Raw genomic sequence first — 23,174 nt, 5'->3', positions numbered from 1 at the left:
TCTTGGGAGCAAGAATGGACATGCGTTTCTATTTGGATCCTTAGTGCTTGACACATAGTAAGGACTTATTCATTCACGCACTGCATGTCACATGAAAGTCTGAAAAGCTACTTTGTTCTCTGTATCTACTTTTTTTTCTTTTTCTTTTTGTTTGTATTTACTGAGATTTTGCTCCTACTTGGAATGCTTCGATGCTATTCTATTGCTTTATGGCACCACCCAGTGGTTCAGTAAGTGTACAAATTCAGAATTCAAATTCAAATAGAATTTTAGATGTCCAGACTCCAAAGTGAGATAGCTCAAAAGTCTTTGAATCCATCCTCTTCCTCTTTAATCCTTTTTAATCTTCCTCTTCCTCCCTATGATATCCCAGACAAGCAATTATCATTCATCCTTCTCTTGAAGATCTCCAATGAGGGTCAGTGAGGCAGCCTATTCCACTTTGGGGCCATTCTAATTTTTAGACAAGTCTTCTCTCAAATCCGTATCTATCAATCAATGCCTTAGTTTTACCTTGAGTTCAAGCAGAACACATCTTCCATTCCATGGCCCTACCAGCTCAAAACAGAAGAGATGCTGGTTATACCTGATCATGGGAGGCAGTGAACAACAGCAAAATTGGGAAGAGTAGTGAAGAAATCTCACCCATTGGGTGGCAAGCCCCACAAGAATCACCAGAAGACACCAATGGTCCTACGGCAGCAAAGATGCAAGTTGGAGCCTCATTCATTTCTTCCTGGGCTATCCTCCCTGCCCCCTCTCCTCTCTGTAATCACAGCGGCCAAAGTTATATTCAATAACAAGTTGCACTGTGTCTCTCCCCTTTTCAAGAAACTCCAATGACTCCTTTTTGGTTCTAGGATAAAATACAATCTTTTCAGAAAAGAATAACTCTCTGGAAGAATGCTTCACCACAACCTTAAACCCCATTTTCTTCATTTCAGGGGGTGGGGTAGTTCCAGGTGTGGAACAATGTATTTATTGGCAGACATGGTAATTAGTATTAATGACCTGATTTTTTTTTCTTTAAAAAATTGTTATAAAAGATGGGTAGGGAAGAAGGGAGGAAGAGATAGTTTGAAACAAAAGGTTTCAATCAAATTAAAAAAAATTCAAATTCAAATTCTTCTCATTGGCATTTAAAGTCCTTTACATTACAAATCCACCTTCCCTTCCAGAATTCTTGTATACTTTTCTTGATACACAGCATAGTCCCAACAAAGCACTCCGTTGAGAGTTCCAGATGCACAATATTTCATCTACCATTTTTGTAGATGGTGCATCTCCATACTTAGCATGCCCTCACTCATCTCTACATCTGAGAATCCCTAGCTTTTTTTAAAACTCAAATTGGAAAGGAAATAAGTATTTATTGATCTGCCCCTAAGTGCCAGACACTGTGCCAATTACTTTACAATTATTTTTTTCATTTGATGCTTCCAACACTCAGGAAAGAGAGATATTATTATCCCTATTTCACAATTGGGAAAACTGAGGCAGACAATCTGCCCAGTTATTGAGATACTAATAAGTATCTCAAGCAGACTTTGAACTTCACTCTACCTGACTCCAAATCCAGGTCTCCATTCACTGTACCACCTAGCTATAGTTGAAGGACCAATGTCTCAGAGAATTTGGTGTTCTCCCATAATGCTTAGAATGGTTTCAGGGCATATGGCAGATGGATTGAAGCACTGAGGTACTTGCTGACTTAGTAACTTAGGGAGCAGGATGAGGTTCTGGTACTTTGAGTACATAGTACATAGCAGGGACTTAATATAAACTGGGGGGACGACAGCTTGACTTGAGAGATTGCGGGTGACCTGAGAGACTTGAGAAATTGTAAGGACTTGTTCTTACTCTGAGGTAGGACCTAAAGGCATGACTTCCTGATTCCAAGTCCAGAATTGATGAAGAACTCAGGAATAACAATAATCAGTAGGTGAATGAAGTGGCCAGAGATATTTGAGTTAAAATAAGCAGAAGAGAGATGAAATAAGTTTTAAGTAATATTGGACAGCATTTTGCAGGTAAATGAATTCTTGCTTGAAACCCTCACACAGAAGACTTTCCAGACAGTCTTTTAAAGTTTTGAAGGAAAGTGCTAAGTGGTAATCAAATTCAAAAGACATTCAGATTTTGTGTCATAGAGACTAACATGTATGACTATCCTCCAGTTGCTCTTGTTGTTGGATAACATAGTACCGATTGCATGAAACTCTGTGTGTGTGTGTGTGTGTGTGTGCATAGATGGAATGGAATTGAAAAGTCTAAGTATTTATTAATATATAAATGGGAGCTCACAATCATGTTCATTTCTTGGTAGATAGAAAGACCAGATAATACTGGTAAATGACAAAGCTGATGTTTTAGTCCTGAGAACTTTGGGGAACAGTGGTGTGGTAGGTGGTCTCTGAGTAAGAGAAAAGCAATGAGACTATTGTCTGTGTCCTCTCAAAAGTTCACCATGCAAGGGACTACTTGTGCTGGAAGTTGTCCTTATTTTTCCTCAACATTACTAGATTGATTAAATTATCAATTGATTAATATTCATAATTTATTAATTTTTTACTATCATGTAATCCTTTGTGATATTTTTATTCCTATTTTTTTCAAAGTTCTTAAGAGCTTATATGTTGCAAACTTCCCACACCTTCCATTTCTTTCTTCTGCAAAACTCATATTTTGTTTTTTAGATGCAGACATATTCCATGTCTTGTTCCACAGGACAAGACTGATAGGATGTCAATATTGGAAATATGAATCTATGCTTTCAAGTCAAATTTGGGATCAGCAAGGGAGTTTTGCCATTTCCTGAAAGCAATCTGGTTCACATTTCTAATCTACTCTCTGCCCAGATAATTGTTCATCTGTGCTCTCTCCTAGTTATATATGCTCTGGGCAAGCTGCATCAGATGTCCATCCAAATGCATGTTAAATCTGAGCAATAGACATTGCCCATCTACTCGGTCTTTTTTGTGTGGATGGGGACAATAGACATTGACCATCTACTTTTTCTTTTTTGTGTGGATGGGGATGCCCTTTAAATCTGAACAATAGACAATGACCATCTACTTGATCTTTTTTGTGTGGATGGGGATGCCAAATCTTTTGAGAGATTACCTATCTTTTCTAGGAAATTCTGCATTGTTCCGAGGTTTGATGCAATCAACACTAACAAGAGTAACTAGAGGATGTTCATATATATTAGGCTTCTTCCTTGAGATGAAGATGAAAACATTGATAGAATTTATCTCTACTCTTCATTTTACCAGGGAAAATGAAGTCTCCTTTAAATGAATGAAAAAAGGGCTTCAAGGAAGACATTTTGAAGAGATAGAAGGTAGTCTCTTCTATCTGCTTTGAGATGCCAGAGAGTAGGGGAAAAAATGTGATGTAGAGGAGGAAGGAAAGAAAAATCACTGGGTTTTGAAATGAAGTAATAGCTATGAAATTTTCCCTCTGAGTGGTGTGAATGGGGGAACTGGAGGCTTTAAGAGGAAGTAATTGCTTATCTTCCACAGTGATCCTATGGATGTATGAGTACCTTAAGGAGAAAGCCGATCCCATAAAAGTTGGAGGAAAAAAAGATATACGATAGTTTGATGATTCCTTGTTGAGGGGTACTAAGGCAGTTATTTATTGCTTTGCAAAAACAACAAACAGATCTTCATAGGATATATATCCGGGTCACTATAAAAGCCTCATAAGCTTTGTTAAACTTGATGGACATAGCCTCCTTCTATTACTCAAGCAACATCAATTCCTTAAGGTCGTGGGCTCTTTTTTGGTTTTTGTCTATATCTTTATCTTTAAATACTTATGAAATTGAATCCACGGGGGAACAAATGACATTTCCAGAAAGGATCTGCAAATTATACCTAAAGCATTATGAAGTTCCAGACAAATGCCAATCTTTGGAGCCACAGTTGGTATTTTCACTACTGTTGCTGATCAAAGGTAACAAATTTGGGAAAGAAATCAAGGACTGGGAACGCAATGTGGTTCTTCTTGCTTTGGCTCATACGCTGGAGAAAGAAAAATCTGTGATCACTTCTACTCTTGGCAAGAACACTCAACAGCTTTCCTCGGGCATCACCAACAAAAAGAAATATAAATAACAAAACAAGGTGGCACATACATTTCAAATAAAAATGAAGAGTTAGTGTTTTCTACCCTGTTCTCACAGGCTACATCCATTTAACTTTGGCTCAGTGATGCTATTGAAATACAAATAACTGTTAATTTAAAAATTCATATCATAGAGTAAATATCCAAAGCATCATCCAATGTCTCTACAGCCAAATTTTATCAGTGATATTTATTTGGATGTGTAGATATGGGTCTCACATCAGGAAATGACTCTTCATATACCTTAGATTAGATATGAAGAATGTCATCAAAGAAATGATTTTTTAAAATGAGGTAGATAGATAGAGAGACTGAAGTATAAATGAACAATTTGTGGAAAATGCAAGGAAAGCCCCCTAAATATTGGATGGATCCCTTGGATGCACTGCACATAATGGGAAAGTATAGACAGGCTGCATTCTGCACCATTGGTGCATTATTCACACTGATGTTTTGGGGCATTTGATTATATTCTGGTTTAAGTTAATATAGTAATCTTCTCCTCCCCATTTGTTCCTTCCATACCTCCCAGCTTCCCTCTACACATCCATGCAGACAGCATCCATTTCAACATTGTGGAATGGTATTCTCTGACAAATATCAGCTTCCCCAACACAAATATTAGTGCAGCATAGGGAAAACAGAGCATCAGAACTATGAAAAACTGTAGTTGTAGCCTCATATTTTTCCTGAGAAGTACCTCAGTATATTGAGTTTTTAAAGGCAAGACAACTATTGTTGATATATTAGAGTCTAGAAAATTATACTCATCCAGAGTATTTTTCTTGATTGTGCTGAGGCAATGTAATTTCAGTCATTTGAGTTGCTGGACATTTTTTCTTTCCCTATTAGCTTTCTTCTATGATACTCCAGAAATGATCTAAGGGAGCTTTTATGACTGTGGCCCTATTACTAAAGCCCCATTTGATCCAGGACCAGGTAATATGTTTGGAAGTAGCCAGGGGTGAATCTGTGCCTTCGGTCTCAGTAGAAATTGTATCTCTGAACTTAAAACCAAGAACTCCAGTTTGTGAATGGGGGGATTCACTGTTAGTGAGTCCCCATTAGTGACTGCATGAAGGTTCGGACCATTGGTCATTTCTATCAAGGTACAGAACTGCTGCCAAGTCATCTAGGCTGGCATCTGTATGTAATACTGAGAGCTTGGAACTCATGTGAAAGGCAGCTAACCAAGTGCTTAGAGACTTAGTTAGATTTCTATTCTCAATATCTTCACAAGGTATAAAGGAGTCTAAGTCAGACTGGCCCTTTCTTCTTTTCTGCTTATGACTCTGCTCAGTCATATATTCTGGGATTTGATGAGTCCAGACTTTGGCAATAAGCTATGGATTATATGGTATTGTATGCAGGTGATGGAGTCATAGAACCAGCCTCCCAAACACAGTCCCATTTAAGTTAGAATTATATAATACATATGGGGATGAGGGAATCATAGAACTTGCCTCCCAAACCCAGTCCCATTGAAGTTAGAGTTAATGAAAATGGCATTTATATAATATTTTAATTATAACATTGGCAGCACTTTGCATATATATTTAATTTTAACCTCATAATTATCTTAGAAGATAGGTGGGTATTACTCTACTTTGTAGATGAGGAACCTGAATCAGGCAGAGATTAAATAACTTGATAAGAGTCACACAACTAGTATCTGAGGCTACATTTGAATTCAGGACTTCGTTATACCAAGTCTAACACTCTAGCCACTATATGACCTGGTTGCCTCTCCCAAATCAATCCTCCCTTATGTTGTCTCTCATGTGAAAGGCAATGGACATAGCAGAACTCTGGACTGGGAGTAAGGATAGAAAGAAGAGAGTAAGGAGTTCAAATGCAACTTCAGATACTAGTTGTGAGACTCTGGCCGTGTCACTCTCTCAGTCTCAGTGTTGTCTTCTACAAGATGAATGTAATAATAGCATCTCCCTCTCAGAGTTGTCGTGAGGATCAAATGAAATAACATACATAAAATGTTCTGTGAAACTTTCATTGAACAAATTATTATGGTGACCACCATTCTTCTCCCCACACAGCAATTATACTCCCTTTTTCCAGGCTCCCTACCAGCTTTCTCCTTCAGAATAACACTCTTAGCCTTTTCTTTTTAGAATTCCACATGCTCAGGGATTAAGTTTCTACCTTCATATCTTTCATTAACACCTGTGACAAAAAGGTACACAGTCTTATATTTTTTTTAAAAAATTGTTTTTCTTACTTTGAGTTCCAAATTCTCTCCATCCCTCCATGTGTCCTCTTTTCATTGAGAAGGCAAGCAATATAATACCCATATACATGTGAAATGATGCAAGACATACTTTTTAATAGCCATCTTGCAAGAAACAAAAAGCAAGAAAAATAAAGTGAAAAAAAAAATCTTCTTTATTTTGCACTTGGAGTTCACTGTCATGACAGCGTTAGCACACTGGATATTTTAGAATCAGCAGGAGTCAGGATAAGTGAAAGTTCTTGATCTTTATTCTTTGTGGAGGTGAACAGGAATGGAGATACAAAGAGAGAGGAATCGACATGAATCCGGCCAGCAGTGACTCTGGCTTTCTCACTCCACGCCCTAAACCCTCCACCCAATCTCCTATGCAACAGATCAAGCCTGCAGAGTGGTGGGCAGGGCCATTCTTTCTCCAAGCATATATTAATAGAGTATTGGCCAATTGGTAATTAGCCTTAGGACCTCAGTGCATCAACTCAGCTTCAGCCCGTTACAATTCACCAGTTCTCTCTGGAAGTCAATAATACTGTTCATCATGAGTTCCATGGAATTTTTGTGATCATTGTATCGATCAGAATAGCCAAGTCTTTCACAGTTGACCATCCTTACAAAGTGGCTGTTACAAGGTACAATGATCTCTTAGTTTTGTTCCCTTCACTTTGAATTATTTAAGAGTCTTTTCAGATTTTTCTGAACTCGTCCTAACATAAAAAAAAAGACCTAGGACATCAAAAAAGTACTTTAACATATTTAACATGTATTGGTCAACCTGCCATCTGGTTGGAGGGAAGGAGGGGAAAAGTTGGAACAAAGGGTTTTGCAACTGTCAATGCTGAAAAATTATCCATGTATATATCTTGTAAATTAAAAGCTATGATAAAAAAAATAGTGCTGACCAGCAATCAACAGCTGTGTGCCCCTAACCCTTCATAGTTATATACCTTTTGCCATCATCCTTAAACTCTAACAATTTGCATTTCTAAGCCAGGATGGGCTGGGAGTTAAACTCCAAGCACATAATTCTTCAGTCAGAAGTCTTGTAAAATGATGGAGAGACAGAAATTTAGAACTTCCCCCCATCACTGTCATGATTAATAATAACATTTACATAACATTTTGAGCAGAGAAGTGGTATTGTGGATAGAACACTGACTGGAATCAGGAAAACATCTTCCTGAGTTCAAATCTACTCTTAAATGCTTAGAAGTTGTGTGACTCTGAGCAAGTCACTTCACTCTGTTTGCCTCAATTTCCTCATCTGTAAAAATGAGCCGGAGAAGGAAATGGCAAACCAATCCAGTCTTTGCCAAGAAAACCCCACATGGGGTCATGAAAGGTTGAAGACCACTGAAAAATGACTGATTGACCAAATGTAGCCCTTTGCCAATTCCTCATTTTATCCTCACAGCAACCTGGGGAGGTGAGTTCTATTATTAACAGCCCTTTATTTTACAGATGACGTCATTCTATTCTGACTTGAATGTCTAGTGTCCTACCCTCAGTGCTACCCTAGCTACTTTTTTATCCGCTTACCAGGACTTGTCATAATGTGTTCTGAGAGTAATTGTAAACCACCTCTTTCAAAGAAACCCACTTCCTAGGAGATGTAGCAAGTGATGAATAAAACCCATTGATCATCTATTAAACTTATTTATATCATTTATTTTCCAATCCAAACTGGCAATTTTGTGGGTATTCTGTAAGCCTCTAGTAAGATTGACATTCTTTTTTCCTCTCATATGTACCACAAAGGGGGCTTTCATTCACTGCCAAGGATTTAAGGATGGGACTCTCCATTTGGAAAGGAGCTAAAGGACTAGAATGTTGTTGTTTGATCCTGTCTGACTCTTCATGGTCCATCCTGGGGTTTTCTTGGCCACTGGAATGGCTTGCTCCAGCTTCTCCAGCTCATTTTTGTAGATGAGGAAATTGAGGGAAACAGAGTTAAGTGACTTGTCCAAGGTGACACAGCTGGTAAATATCCAAGACTGGATTTGAACTCTTGATTTTCTGACTCCAGGCTCAGTGATCTATCCACAGAGCCACACGGCCGCACCATTAGAACAGTAAGATAAATCTATGGAGATGAAATTTAATTGGAATAAAGATAAAGTCCTACTCTTGGATTTAACAGAAATCAAGATAGGGCAGGTAGGACCACATAGTTTTTGTGAAGATTCTTGGGTTTTAGTGAACCCATAAGCTTAGTGTGAATTATCCAGCATATTAACAACATCTAGCTTTGTGTCATATGCAGATTTTCTTTTTCTTTTTTTAGTCTTGGTCTCCCTATCTCATCCAGGCTATAGGTACCAATACTAGTCCTAATGCTAATGGGCTCAGAGCATCAGCTGCTCCATCTCAGAACATGGTTGACTAGGTTTGCTTTTATTTTTTATTTATTTATTTATTTTTGCTGAGGCAATTGGGGTTAAATGACTTGCTCAGGGTCACACAGCCAGGAAGTATTAAATATCTGAGGCTGGATTTGAACTCAGATCCTCCTGACTTCAGGGCCAGCACTCTAACCACTGCACCACCTAGCTGCCTCTAGGTTTGCTTTTATTAAGGATTAAAATGTTCAATAGCACCCAGCCAACCACAATCCTTACCTCACTGGATCCTCAGATCAACACTGTCAGAGAGAACAAGGGATGTTGTCCCATTTGGCAGATGAGCAAATCGATGTACTGAGAATTGTGAGACACTAGAACATGAGGGCAGAGATCGTTCCACTTTTTATTTGTATTTCCAGGACCTGGCACAGAGTCTGGCCCATATCGGGCATCTAGAAGCTGCTGGTTGATCAACTAGTTAATTGCCTGGAAAGGTGAGTGGCTTGCTTAGGGTCAAATAACTAGTTATCAGTGAAGCCAGGATTTTGCATCTGGATGTCCAGACTGTCTTTTCATTTATTCCCTGAGTTCCCAGGGAACAGAAAAGAGAGACTTGTTTGAACTAAAACTATTTCTCAGGCACCTCCCAGACTATTATCTCTGAGACTTTCCTCAAACCTCTGAGTCCAGAGAAGCACGCAGATGGCAGGTGTTTATTTCCCTTCACATGGTGAATGGTCCTTTTAAACTTTGACAACTTTGTTCTTTTGTACCTAAAGTGAGGGAATGACCCACATTTCTGTGGCTACTGGATGGGACAGCAGCCGTATGGTCTTGGAAAGGGGCAAGCAATCAAGAGGAGGAACCAGCTATTCATTAACCAGCCCCAGAGTAAGACAACTCATTACAGGACTTTATTTTTTATTATTTATTACAGGACTTTTTAGCTACAGAAGGAGCCTTAGAAGTCATATAGTCCAGAGGTGTCATTATACTCCTGAGTGTACTAAGAGCTGTAATTGAGAAATATTTAACAAAATGAATGAAAATACAGATATTACATTTTAAAACAAGTCAATATGTGACTTGTAAGGATCCTTCTGTATGAGTTGGTGACCCCTGTTTCTATCTGCTTTGGACACTATCAATCTAGAACACCCCTCTCACTTTACAACTGAGGAAACTCAGCTGGTCGCTGAGCCTGGAGCACAGTGAAACCTTGTAGTACATTAATGAGAGAGAGAGAGAGAGAGAGAGAGAGAGAGAGAGCGCCCAGCAGGGGATCATATAATAAGGGGAAAATTGTAAGTAAGAAAAATAGGAGAATTGGACGCAGCAGGAAAACTGGATGGTCTCAGATGAGATTTTGCAAAAGTTTAGACAATCTCAGGTAAGGATATACATGGGAAAAGTCCCTGTGATTGGATATATTTCAGATCAAAGTATGCATAGAAAAAGTAAAGGGTCTTTTTGTTCTAATGAGATCGAGGAGAGAAAATGAGGCAGGATTATTGGGGCTGCAGCAGCATCTAAGATTTCATCAAGGCCAATTTTTAAGACACAGAGTGATTGCTAGATGGAAGATTGTGGTTCAAGGGGCTGGGAAAGGGATGATTTGATAATATCTTCTTAGTAAATATACTTTTTATAAAGTATATTTGGTATTGGTTATTAATTGGTTAACTGGTTGGTTGTTGCCCCTCATTCTTGCAGAAAATCAAAACAACATTACCATGTTAGAGTTAAAGTGTGTCCCACTGTGGCTGATCAGACCGACATGAGCTTGGAACCTCGGCCACAGGTCGGACACAAATAGTCCACGTGAACATTTGGGGGGCTTCTCTGATTTTGCACATCTTGTGTTTCTTTTGAGCTAATTCAATTCTGCTTTGTTCCTAGAACACAGCACCTTCTCTGATGAGGGCCCGCCATGCCGGGTGGTCCTGTGCCATTGTCTCCCATGTCATACAATCAGTTCTAAAGTTCTTCAGCAAGACCTTGAGAGTGTCCTTGTATTGTTTTTTCTGACCCCCTTGTGAGACCTGCCCTGTGTGTGTTCTCCATAAAATAGTCTTTTTGGCAAGTGTCCATTTGGCACTGGAACAATGTGGACAGCCCAGTGGAGATGTGCTCTCTGCTTTGGAGCTGGCATATCAGGCAGGTCAGTTGGTACCTTCTCCCACAGAAACTTCCTGAGACAATTCAAATGGAAGTGATTCAGTTTCCTGGCACGGCACTGGTAGATTGTCCAGATTTCACAGACCCACAACAAAGAGCTCAGCACAATGGCTCGATAGATCTTCTGCTGGGTCGCCAGGTTAATAATACCTCTTCTTTCCAAACTTTCCTTCAGAGCCTCCCAAACATTGACCTAGCCCTGGCAATAGCGATACCAACCTCCTTATCAGTGTGGATAGTCCTGGAAAGGAGACTGCCGAGGTGAGACAACTTCTCCACATCATTCAGAACTCCACCCTTTGTTGAAACTGATGGTTCCACATCTGGATGGGGTGGCGCTGGCTGATGGAGGACCTGGGTCTTCTTGGTGCTCATTGTTAGGCCCAAATTAGCACAAGCAGCAGAGAACTGATCCATACTTTGTTGCATCTCAGCTTTGGAGGCTGTGAACTAACAATGGTGGGGAAATGATATTGGAAGGAAAGCATCAGAATGCTCAAACTGAGCAAACCCCTGACCTCTTGAGGTTACCCGGAAGGGGAAGAGGCAGACAGTTGTGCTTTATGGACCAGGGTAATTGTGGGCTGGGAGTTTAAGTCTAGAATCTCATTCTGTAGCAAAAAGCATCTTGGCTATAATCAAGCTCTTGGTCATTCCAGTCCCCATCCCTCACTTAGTCCCTTCTAAAGGTTCCTCCTTTATTCAGAGGATATGACATTTCAGGAAGGTGATTGTCTTGACTTGCAAGTGAATTGGATTTAAATGAGGCTGGTCTGTGTATCCATCAGCCTTATTCTCTCCTCCAGAATCATCCAAGTCCAGCGGCAAGACATAGATCAGGACTGATAGAAAGAATGGACTCGTGTCTCTGGTAGCAACCCTGTATCTCTGTGGGCCCCAAAGGGGAGCAAACTGACCCTACCCTGTTCTGAGGCCCCGTAACCTTACTTCACAGCTGTGGAACTACTTTTTTTTTTCTGCCAAAAGCCATTTGGATATTTATAATACCATATAAAATTATCAACTTCTAGAACTCAGGCAGTGGGAGAGTGTTCCTAGCTCAGCGCATCATTGCCTGAGGTTGATTATGCAAGTGATTACTCAGGCCTTTTACAGCTGGTTCTCACCCCTGCCTTCTACAATCTGGATTAAATGTTGATGTCAACCAGCTCCAGAATCTCTCCTGTAAAATTGGGTGAACACAACCACCAGATGATTTACTGAGGCACACAATTAGCATGCTTAGCATGCCTTGTTTAGGGTTCTTTTTCATAAAAGGTCTTGCCTTCCCCCTCGTTAATTGAGAGTTTATTAGAAACTTTGCTCAATTGTTAAAGCATTTCACTCCCTGCTTTTGTGACTTGTTGGACCTCATCAGGACAACTGGCAACGGCCCCCACTCCTAGGACTGATCCAGAAGTGAGTTTCTTCTCAGTCAAGATCTATGATTTCCTAGCGGGAAACTAAAAGGTTCAGTCACTTGCCCACAATCCTCTAGTCAGTAAGGGTCAGAGGTTGGATTTGAATGATAGTAGTAATAGCTCACATTTATATTTTCTAAGTACCAGGCCCTGTGCAAAGTCTTTCTGTCTCAAGGCCAGCCCCTCTTTCCTTGAGCTGATCTAGCTTTTGCCCTTTGTTCTTAAAAGGGATCACAATGACATCACTTGTTGGTTCAAGGTGTCTGACTATGACTGATCAAACCACTTTTTACCGCAGGTCAGGCACAAATAGTCCATAGGAACGTTTGGAGCCGACAAGTCTCTAAATTTGGAGTTCTGCTTTGCTCAGAGAACAGGGCAGCTTCTTTGACTTGGCCATGACAGGCAGGGTGGTTCTGTGCCAGGGTCTCCCATTTCCTTGACCTGCCCTGCCTCTGGCACACTATATCAGACTGAATGTGAATAGCCATCATGCCTGCTTTGGCCTGAAACCCTGGGGTCTTCCCTTCCCAGATTTATTTATTTCGATTTTTTTTTTTTTTAACTTAGGTGAAAGAGGAAATTCTTTGTCTCAATTGCAATCTAGTCTTAATCACTGAATAGGTGCAGCCTCCAGTCAAGACCTTTGCTTACAAAGGTCGAGGTCTCCCATGGCATCCAGGCTATGCCCTGATCTCTATCTGGTCACTGGACCCAGATGGCTCTGGAGGGGAAATGAGGCAGGTGACCTCCCTCACTTCAATTCAATTCCTTTGCACGTCACTTCCCTGACGTCTTGGTCCTGTTTGAGAACGAAGGGCAAATGACAATATCAAGCAAGGGCCCGTTGAATTCAATCTACCATTTTACACAATCGAGAAAAATTTGTTTTGGTCACGAGAAAGGACAGCGAAGTGCATGGGGGACATTTCCCATCTGCAGCCCCGAAGATTAACCCCTTGGTCTTTGTTTACCAAATCTTTAGATGATATGGATGGTTAAAAAAAAATAAAAAATAAAAAACGAAACAAAAATCCCGGAGCTCCCAGAGCGTTAGATAGGGTTGTTCTCCCAATGCCCTTTGCACTAAAGGAGTTACTAATTGACTTCTGGGTGGTTGGGGTGGGTGGGACCACTTCTGCCACATCAGCAAGATTCTGCTGCAGCGCACATCGCTTTGCTAGATCCCTTAATCTCATCTGCCCTGGAGCGTGTTCATTCCTAGAGGGTGAGCTTTCCGTAGAGCCCGGTTTTAAACTGTTTCTTGCGTTTTTGTTATTGGGATTCAGTTTTTTTCAGACCATCACAATAAATAATCAAATAAATAAATGATCACAAGCACATGAGACTTTGCGAGTCGATTTTAAGAAACGAATAGAAATGTGTTTCTGGAAAAAATGGAAACGTGAGAAGACAAATTAAGCTGGGTCCAGGGCAACACCCCTGCGGGGTTTCTTGGCAGGGACACTGCTTTGCCATTTCCTTCTCCAGCTCATTTCTATCCGTGTGTTTGCACGTGCATCATTCAGCTTCCTTTTCCATAAGCGGATGGAGCTGGGCTTCAGGAGGTGATCTCTGAGGGTTCTTCGGGCCCAAATCGATCAGGAGAGCCCTGTCCAGGGTCTCCCAGCTATAAGTGACTGGCGCAGAGCCCGAACCCGGCTCTTTCCGAGCTCTCTCCGCTGGGATTTGCGGCTGCGCAGCTTCTCTCATCTGTCCTCATCCCTACGCGGCTGTGGCGCAGAGGTGGATGGGAGCATTCGCCTCCCTGTACCCCTGGGGATGGCGCAGGTGAAGCACCCGGCAGCCCCTGCCACGTTTTGTGACGCGGTCGCCGTGTGGGAGCACCGGACCTGGACGCAGACATTTAGTGGCTGCGGGGCCCGAGAAAGTCAATGCATCTCTGCGCGCCTCAGTTTCCTCGCCTGTGAAATGGGATCACAACAACAGGTGGCTCCCCGCGTGGCTTTGAGCATCTGGGAGGATAGCGGGTGCAGGTGCTCGGCGAACCTCGAAGCGCCCCCAGAGAAACGAGGTCGAACTAAGGGGTGCCGGTGCTGGCGTCGCTCTGTCCCCAGGGGTGCTCTGCCCCGCTCCTGCTTCCCGCCCCAGGGCGCCCCTCTGCCCCCTCCTTCTGCCCATCGGCTCTGTCACATTCCCTTTGTCATTTCCACCAGGACCCGGGTGCAGACTACATTTCCCAGAAGGCTGCGCGCGCTGCCCCTTCTTCCGCTGCCTTCGTAGAGGGCCTGTTCTCCGTTTGCCTTCGGAAAGATCCGGGGCAGGTCTCGGCTGCGGGGAGCGCGGGGAGAAATCTCAAGCTTTCTCCTTCAGTGTCCGGACTTCGGTTTCTCTCCGGCTGCAGGCCCTCAAGGAGCCGCGGTAGCCTCGCTTTGTGCAGGCGTCTGCCGCGGCCACCTTCTCCGCTAGCGGCTGCGGGTCGGCCGCCGTCAGGTCCCTGCCGCGGGGTCCTGAGGGTGTCATTGGCGAATGACCCGAGCCGCCGGAACCTCTGCCGCAGCCGCCTGAGCCGCGATCATGACTTCGGGCTGTGCGGGCCTCGCCGCCGCCGCCCGCCTCCTGGCGCGCCCCTTCCTCCGTGAGTGCGCGCCCCTTCCCCCGCTGCTGCGGCCGAGGCCCCGGCCCGCTCCGCGCGCTGCCGGGAGGCCGGGCCGCAGCCTGCGGGGGCGCCAGGCCCGAGGCCCCAGGAGGCGGGGGTGGGGGGCGGGGAGCCGGCGCGGGGGCCCGGCCCGGGAGGTCAAGTTAGCGCCTTCCGTGGGCGGCTGGTGCCCCGCGAGCCTCTAGTCTCACCGGCTCCTGCTGGGAGCTGCGGGGCACACCCCCGGCGGCCGGGCGCGGGCCCCCGGGGAGCGGGCCTCGGCAGGCCCCGGGCTGGCCGCGGGGGAGAGGCGGGGGAGCAGTGGGCCCGGGGCCGGCTGGGGGCTAGCGAGGCTTCCCGGGGAGCCGGTGAGGTCAGCAAACAGTATCCCCGGCAGGAAGGGAGGGGGGCAGCCCGCCTGGGAGACCCGGGCCAGAGCCAAAGGAGACGGCGCCGCTTGGGGTTGGGGATTTGGGCCGTGGCGGGGCCCCCCGGGGCCGCCGGGAGCCGATTGCGGGTGATTGGGGGCGGGGGCCGGCGGGAATAATGGGCCCCTGGGCGGGGGAAGGGCTTGTGTCACACCTCAGTCAGTCACTGCCGGCCCTGTGGTCCCGCGGTGCTCTGAGTGGGCGGCTTAGGTCAGGGCCCGCCTATGAGGAGTGCTGCTTTCTGCTTCTGAGGAAGCTGGAGGCCTCGCGCTGCAAAAACACACTGGCCAAGGAAAGGGCTGTCTCCGCAGACGGAAAATGGGCTCTTCGTTTTAGGGGTAGGAGTTGTTTTGGGAGTTGAAGGAGTGAAAAGATCACTTTTCTTAATAGCTTTTTATTTACAAGTTCTATGCACGGTAATTTTTCAGCACTGACAGTTGCCAAACCTTCTGTTCCAACTTTCCCCTCCCCCAGATGGCAGGATGACCAACACCTGTTAAATGTGCTAAAGTATAAGTTAAATACAATTTAAGTGTACACGACCAAACCGTGATTTTGCTGCACAAGAAGAATCGGACTCTGAAATAGTGCACAATTAGCCTGTGAAGGAAATCCAAAATGCAGGCAGACAAAATAGAGGGATTGGGAATTCTACGGAGTGGTTCTTAGTCATCTCCCAGAGTTCTTTCCCTGGGTGTAGCTGGTTCAGTTCATTCCTGCTCCATTGGAAATGATTTGGTTCGTCTCATTGCTGGAGAGGTCACGTCCTTCAGAATACATCCTCATATAGTATCATTGTTGAAGTATATAATGATCTCCTGGTCCTGCTCATTTCACTCAGCATCAGTTCATGTAAGTCTCTCCAGGCCTTTCTGAAATTATCCTGTTGGTCATTTCTTACAGAACAGTAATATTCCATAATTTTCATATACCACAATTTATTCAGCCATTCTCCAACTGATGGGCATCCACCCAGTTTCCAGTTTCTGGCCACTGGAAAACAGTCTGTTTTAAAAGAAGATGGTTTTCTGTTTAGAGAAGTGTAAGATAACTTGGGCCCAGTCTGAAAGTCAGGAGAGAAGGTCATAAGTGGAGGTAGCAGGGGGGAAGACCACTTAGGTTTGAGGTGTTGGAGAAGGGCAGAAGGAGCCATTAATGGGAAGGAGTTTTCTGCCTGGGATTTCCCCAGAGTCCCAAAGACCTTGAAGAATAGTGCTCCTGGCCGGGAGGGAATTAGCAGTCACAGCCTATCAGGAACATAATGACTGACTCCCCCCCCCCCCCCCCCTCAGCAATGGCAATTGTTGCCATTTAATTGGATCTTGCACCCAGAATTCCATAGCTCCAGGGAGAACCCTTTGGTCTGGTTCTGGAGAGTCAACTATTGTGGCTACCCAAACTATTATAAAGATTGGAGGTTTGAACCATCTCTTCAAAGGAAAAGGCCATAAGCTTAAGGCCACCAAACTTATCTAAGCTTTTTGCATAAGATACTAGCTGGAATAAGGTTGGACTCTTGGATAGCCACCCTTCTGAAAGAGGCGAAGACTAATTTTACAAAATCTGATTTTGCTCTTTATAGTCTAGTCAAGGACATATTGCTTTCTATACATAATTCTCTTCTCACTAATGGGAGAAAATATATTTTTATTTTGATATAGAGATCTTTGTTTTTCTTCTGTTAGCATGAATTTAAAATTTTTTTAAGGTTGTCTCAGGATCTAAGATAGGTGTTAGTATTAAAAGCCCAAGGGGAGTTTGCCTGTGTGTGTGTGTGTGTGTGTGTGTGTGTGTGTATGTGTGATATGCAATGCAGATTTTGATTTCTATTGCTATTTTTTTTCTAGATTTTTCTTGGTGGCACTTTTTGTACTGATTGTCATCAGTTTTGCAATAGTGTTTTTAATGACCAAATTGTTGGTGTGTTTCAGGACATTGCACTCTCAGATGTTGCCACATTTCTTGGGTAAAAATACATGGCCAGGTAATAAAGAAAAGGAAAAATACTCCATTTGAAAAGAGGAAGCTGAGAATCTTTTAGTGAAAGGTTGCTGATACTTTTAATCAGCAAGGGGAAAAGGTTTTTGGACCCTTCTTCAGAATGTAAGTTGTGACACATGGAAGGAATCGGGGCCAAGAAAGTCAGATCATGGAAGGTCACGTATTATTCAGTGTGTCTTAGAGCATCAAGGGAAAGGACAAGTGTTTTCTGGAGACCTTACATTTCAAATTGCAGAATCTCATTTTACAGCTGGAAGGATGTTAGATATCATCTAGTTTAACCCATTCATTTTTTTCGATGAAGAAATTTGCACCAAAAAGATTATAACTTACTTTTGATGATCAAATTTGATTATTAGATTCTCAAATCTCAGAGTAGAGCTTGGATTAAAAGCTAAATTTCCATTAAAGGGCACTGTCTTGTCTCTAGAAGAGGAGATAACACTGAATTCACTGACTTGGAATGGCTCTAGAAGGCCATATAATCCTGTCCATAGACTGAATAGGAATGCCATCAGCAGCCCTCTAGCAAGAAGGAGACCTTATTGAGGCTGAAACTACTGCTTCCTTTCTGTTGGAACACTTCTGATTGCTTGGTACTTTTTCTTATTTTAAACCGAATTCTGTTTTTCTTCTGCCTGAGGTTCTGAATTCTGCCCTCTGGGTCCAAGCAGAACAGGCCCAATCTCACCTCAGCATGACCTTCAAACATTTGCAAATGGCTGTGATATTTCTCCTTAAATCCTAATCTCTAGTCTTTTTACCTGCTGGATCATCATCATTGGAATGCTCCAGTTTGTTAGGTCTGTTCTTAGAAAATAGACCCAAAACCTCTAACCAGGACCCAGAACATCTCTGGGCTATTCCACTGGAGATCTTCTGGACTGACGTGTCTTTTGAGTCAGTTAGGAACCTACCTAACTACTATTCTCAAGCTATCATCTCTCCTCCAAGATCTTGTCGCCAAGGAGATTTTGTCAAATGAAATCAAATACTGTTTTTAAAAACAAACAAAAAATCATCCTCTTTCCTCATTGATCAATCCATCATCCAATTTTATTATTTCCAGATTGTTCTTAAGAATATCCTAAGAGGGGATAGCTAGGTGGCGCAGTGGATAGAGCACCAGTCCTGGAATCAGGAGGACCTGAGTTCAAATTTGGCCTCAGACACTTAACACGTCCTAACTGTGTGACCCTGGGCAAGTCACTTAATCCCAATTGTCTCAGCAAAAAGAAAAAAAAAAGATTATTGTAAGAGACATTGTTAATTACTTTGAAATCCAGGTAATCATAAGTGATTAAAAAGAAAAAAAAAGGCACCTGACCTTACTTTGCTGCCCTTGAGCCTTCATCTCTCCACTCTGTCTACAAAGGTATAAGGGACAGAAAGCTCAGGTGTACCGTGCCTGCCTTACCCACTTGATTTGCCAGTCTGATAACCCTGTTGAAGAAATGACATTACCGGGTGTGACTGTGGGGTTCCCTTTCTTGGAGCTCACAAGCCAGCCCATTAACAATGCAGTATGGGGCTTGCCAGGAAACAAGGGAGAGGCTTGCTGACACGGTGAACATTGTGGCCAGATTTGCCATCCTCCAGGTTACTGTGTTTTTTTTTAAGGTACCCCCAAACAGGCCAACAGTTTGTCAAGCTGAGCCCCAGAAACCTGGGTCTAATGTTCAGAGAGCATTTTCGTTATTTCTTCACTTCCTGAAGCTTCCATTCTCTTCTGAAAACCTCACCTCCAGTTGGCAGCAGAGAGGAAGACATCAGTGCTGTTCTCCCTGGTTCACTTTCAGATTCACAACTTCCAAAGGTCCTTTATCACTGCAGACCTGCCATAGTGCCTAATAGCTGAAGGGCCCTTTAGGAAGCATAGAAATCCATGCAGTTGAAATAAATACACAGGTCATGATTGTCAGGATTGCAGGGTGAGGCTCTCCAGAAGTGGGAAGTGAGCGGCTCTCCAGAAGGAGAGGAAATACATAAAGGAAGGAGGCTTGAAACTTAGCCTGTGAGTTGGCTGCCAATAAAATGTTCTCTCTAGTAATGGTGTTTGTTTTAGAGGATTATGTGATTAAGTGGAGAGCCGGGAGTGAAGCTTCTTTAAGGGAAGCTTCTTTAAGGCACAAGGTAACTACATGAGCTTGGGGTGGTCACTCACAAAGGAATCTTGATTTGTCACCAGCAGGGTCAGGAGAAAAATGTGGAAGGTTGACCCTGATCAGCTCTTGGTGTGGAAAATCAGATGGAAGCCTTTCCCTTCTTGGTCAAGTAATAGCATTGAAAGAGCAGAGATTCAGAGCAGAAGGTCCCCCTTGTGTCTGTAGGGCTAATTGTCATGTTTTACACACTCGGTCACTGTCACCTCAAACCAACCATCTGAGGCTGGATTTGAATTCAGATCTTCCAGACTCCAGCATTCTAGGCTACCTTTGGGTATGTGGCTCCTTTGGGTTGAGCGTTTACTGCTCCCTTTTGGGGCTGCTCGTGCACCTTTGGTGTCCACCTGATTCATCTAATTCACCCCTGGCTCCAAGAAGCTCTAACATGTGCAGCGGCCATACTTACCACAGAGAGCACAACTCCGTTGTTTGAATGCCAAATGGACGCTTCCCAAAAAGGGTATTTTATGGAGAACGCACACAGGGCAAGCCTGGCACAGAACTGCCCAGCACGGTGTGCCCTCATCAGAGAAGGGGCTGTGCTCTAGGAGCAAAGGAGAATTGAAAAAAACCGCAAGGTGCTCCAAGTGGGAGAGTCCTCCCAAATGTTCACGGGGACTACCTTTCCGACCTGTGGCCGAGCATTCTGAGCTCCTGTTGCTCTGTCCAGCCACAGTCAGACACAGGTAACTTGATTCTAACACAGTGATGTCATTTTGATCCTTTTTGAGAACAAAGGACAGCACCCGGTCAGAAAAGCTTCTTGGAGGTGGACTGGAACAGGTTAAGGGTAACTGATGGGCCTTAAACCTGCTGGTGAGTCAGGGCTGTCTCCTTCAAGCATGTGAAGACTTTCCCGGGAGAATGGGCAGGTGAGAGCATTCTGTGACTTGAATCAGGAGCTCTCAGAGCCTGCTCAGACCCTGAGGATGCCGAGGTCATCTCCTGCATCCCGGGCCATCGCCACTTGGTCCGACTTGTCCTGCCACTGGACTTCAGTGACTCGGAGTAAGGTGGGGGATTTTTTGCAACCGTTTCACTTAAATCCAATTCATGTGCAAGACAAGATAGCCTCTAGCAAACTCCTACCTGAAATTCTACTTGTTAGAGATCCCTTTGGATTAACTAGCATCCTTTAAAAGTGGAGATTACCTTGAGGTTAATCATTCACATGTTATTGTGAATTAGTTCAAATATGACTTTCTTCCTGAGAACTGGCCAGGATGAGCTGTGCTGAAGGTTCTGCAGAGCCCTTTGGCCTGGGGGGAGCAATGGCCTTGGGGCCAGCCTGGAAGGTGTGCTCCTGCACTCCCTGGAGGATAGTGGGCAGTCATCACTGTGAGTTGCTAGGGATCCCCATCCCCCAACTTGTATAGGTATGTGTGTGTACATGTGTGTATTAATTTGGTCCTTACAAGAACCCTAGGATATAAATACAATTATTATTGGCTCCATCTTACAGTTGAGGAAACTGAGTCTGAGAGAAATTAAATAACTTACCCAGGACCATCTAGCTGCTGTGTGAGGCAGGATTTGAATTCCTGAATCCAGGCCTAGTGCTCCACTCACTGAGCTACCTCACTTCCTCTTAACTTGGAGTTGCTTTTCTGGGTCCTAGTCCATAAATTCCTGGTGGGCTTGCCCTCTGGAGGGGGAAGGGTGAGAAAGATTCTATTTTAGAACTTGGCCCGAGGCTGACCCTGTGCTCAGGGGAGGATTCCCTTCCTCCAACTCCACAGCCTCTTTACAGAGTCCAGGCCAGTGCTATTTGGCAATAATGCAGCTGTGCTGAGTTACGAGCATCTTCCTACCATTTATAATGTCACATAAGGGCTTCCTGAGGTCCAACAAGGAAGTTGAGTTCCTGTGTGTGTCTGTCTGTTTGTCTGTCTGTGTCTGTGTCTGTGTCTGTCTGTATTCAGCTGCCTTCTAGACATCATGGAAGATTTAGTGCATTTAAGAACTAGATAATTTTCTTTCCTGAGAAAGTCTCCCTTTGCTTCTCTCCAGAGTTGTAAAATCAGCGCAGTAAGAAGGCCAGAAAGGTGAGAAGAGCCGTCTTTGGGATGGAGTTGGCTTTCAAGTTCGTGCCCTCGAGGATCACAGATGTGGGGCTTGTAAAGGACCTTAGAGTCCTCATTGACTTTTGTGGGCCTCTGTTGTCTGTGCCCAGTGGGCAAGAGCCAGGGATGGCAGCAGTGCCCAGTCCCCTCTGAGGGGCAGAAGCTAGGGCTCTCTGATGATGGGCTCCGGCCAGCCAGGTGCTGCTTGGACTGCTTGCCACTTTCTTTTGGAAGAAAGATGAGCTCAGAACCCTGAGGCCTTGGTGGGATGGTCCTGGCAGGCTGGGATCCTAGGAGATCTCCTTAATTTGGTATCTTGGGATCTTTAAGATGTGGCTTAAGCTGAAAGTTTTCTTTCTGGTTATTGAACCTTGAAGTTGGGGAGTCTGTCTTTCTTCAATCTTCAATCCCATTTCCCCAGCCCAGAAAGGAGAACTGGAGCTGTAGGAAGCTCCCTCTGTCTATGGAGGTCGCCACCTGTGTGGAAACATGGAGAGGTCACGTGAGTCAGGAGACTTGAACCCCTGGTCTTTCTGTCTCCTTTAAGCCAGCTTCAGTGTGGGTCCAGTACCATAAGTAGATAAAAATAAGCCATTCCCCTCGTGAAAAGCTGGAGACATCTCTGTGTGGGACAATATATGGCTTAATTCAGACACAGAATCAGATTTTTGAGCAGGAAGGGGTCGTTTCCCTTGCCCAAGGTCACTCATGCAGTCAGTGGTAGAGCTGAATTTGAATCCGGGAGCTCAATTTTCTTTACTCTATAGAAATTTGCTCAGGAAATGAAGGTTTCACCCCTTTTTTGCAAGGCATTCTGGGTTCAGTGATTTGTCCAGAGACACTTAGTAGTGTCAAGTGTCTGAGGTCACAGTTGAACTCAGGTCCTCCTGACTCCTGGTCCTGGGCTCTATCCATCGTGCCCCCAGCTGCCCCAATTACAGTTTTGTTCTTTGCGCTTATGTCTGGTGCCTGCCACAGTCTCACACCTGCCGATCCAGGGTCACACAGCCAGCGTCTGTATTTGAACTCGGGCCCTCCTCACTCCTGGGCTGCTGCTCTATCCATGGTGCCATCGTTTTGTAACATGAGGCGCACCCACAGTTTAAAGCACAAACATTAGCCTCCAACCACTTGCCAAAGACAATGAGTATTTCTTTATCCATTGAGTTTTCTATGTATTGGCAGTTGGGTTTCTCTTTTTCCTCTGAGTGAAAACAAAGCAAAATTAGTGAAGCCAAAATATATCAAACTTGCCAAGTTCACAGTCATTAAAGTGACAATCATAAGAAAACTCAGAATTCTAGTTAATCTTCCAGGGCATCTGGTCAAATCTTATACAGCTGGTCCTGGAGTTGTGCCGTTCTGCTGAAGCCCAGGGACCAGGGCGGTGCAGACGTGGTCCTCAACATGTCTGGGTCACCTGGCGGCTCCAAAGGGGTCCTGGCCCATAGGCCTCTGCCGGGGCCCTCCTGGTGATGTCTGTAGGTGGAATTGCAGCATTTCTTACCTGGAACAGATGTCTGAGATCGGTGCATCTTATCCTCTTGTTTTTACAGATGAAGTTGGGCTTCCGAGGGTATAACTGGAATCAGGAAGATGAGATG

The 23,174-nt window shown here is 44.0% G+C and overlaps 1 protein-coding gene across 2 annotated transcripts in view; it reads left to right on the top strand.

Annotated features, from left to right (window-relative positions):
* The first annotated feature begins 14,562 nt into the window (after positions 1 to 14,562).
* Positions 14,563 to 23,174, top strand: part of SUCLG1 (succinate-CoA ligase GDP/ADP-forming subunit alpha) — a 33,033-nt gene continuing 24,421 nt past the window's right edge. Inside the window, exon 1 of one of the 2 annotated variants that reach the window (XM_031949759.1) lies at positions 14,563 to 14,913. In XM_031949759.1, coding sequence (XP_031805619.1) covers positions 14,853 to 14,913 — 61 coding nt within the window. In that variant the 5' untranslated portion in view covers positions 14,563 to 14,852. Of the gene's footprint in view, positions 14,914 to 15,444; positions 15,680 to 23,174 lie in introns of those variants that run through there. The other variant, XM_031949758.1, reaches the window with a different exon arrangement.

The sequence above is a fragment of the Sarcophilus harrisii genome, chromosome 2 (assembly GCF_902635505.1).
Source record: "Sarcophilus harrisii chromosome 2, mSarHar1.11, whole genome shotgun sequence".
In the NCBI taxonomy this organism is placed as follows: domain Eukaryota; kingdom Metazoa; phylum Chordata; class Mammalia; order Dasyuromorphia; family Dasyuridae; genus Sarcophilus; species Sarcophilus harrisii.
This window is presented reverse-complemented; position numbering and strand designations above follow the sequence as displayed.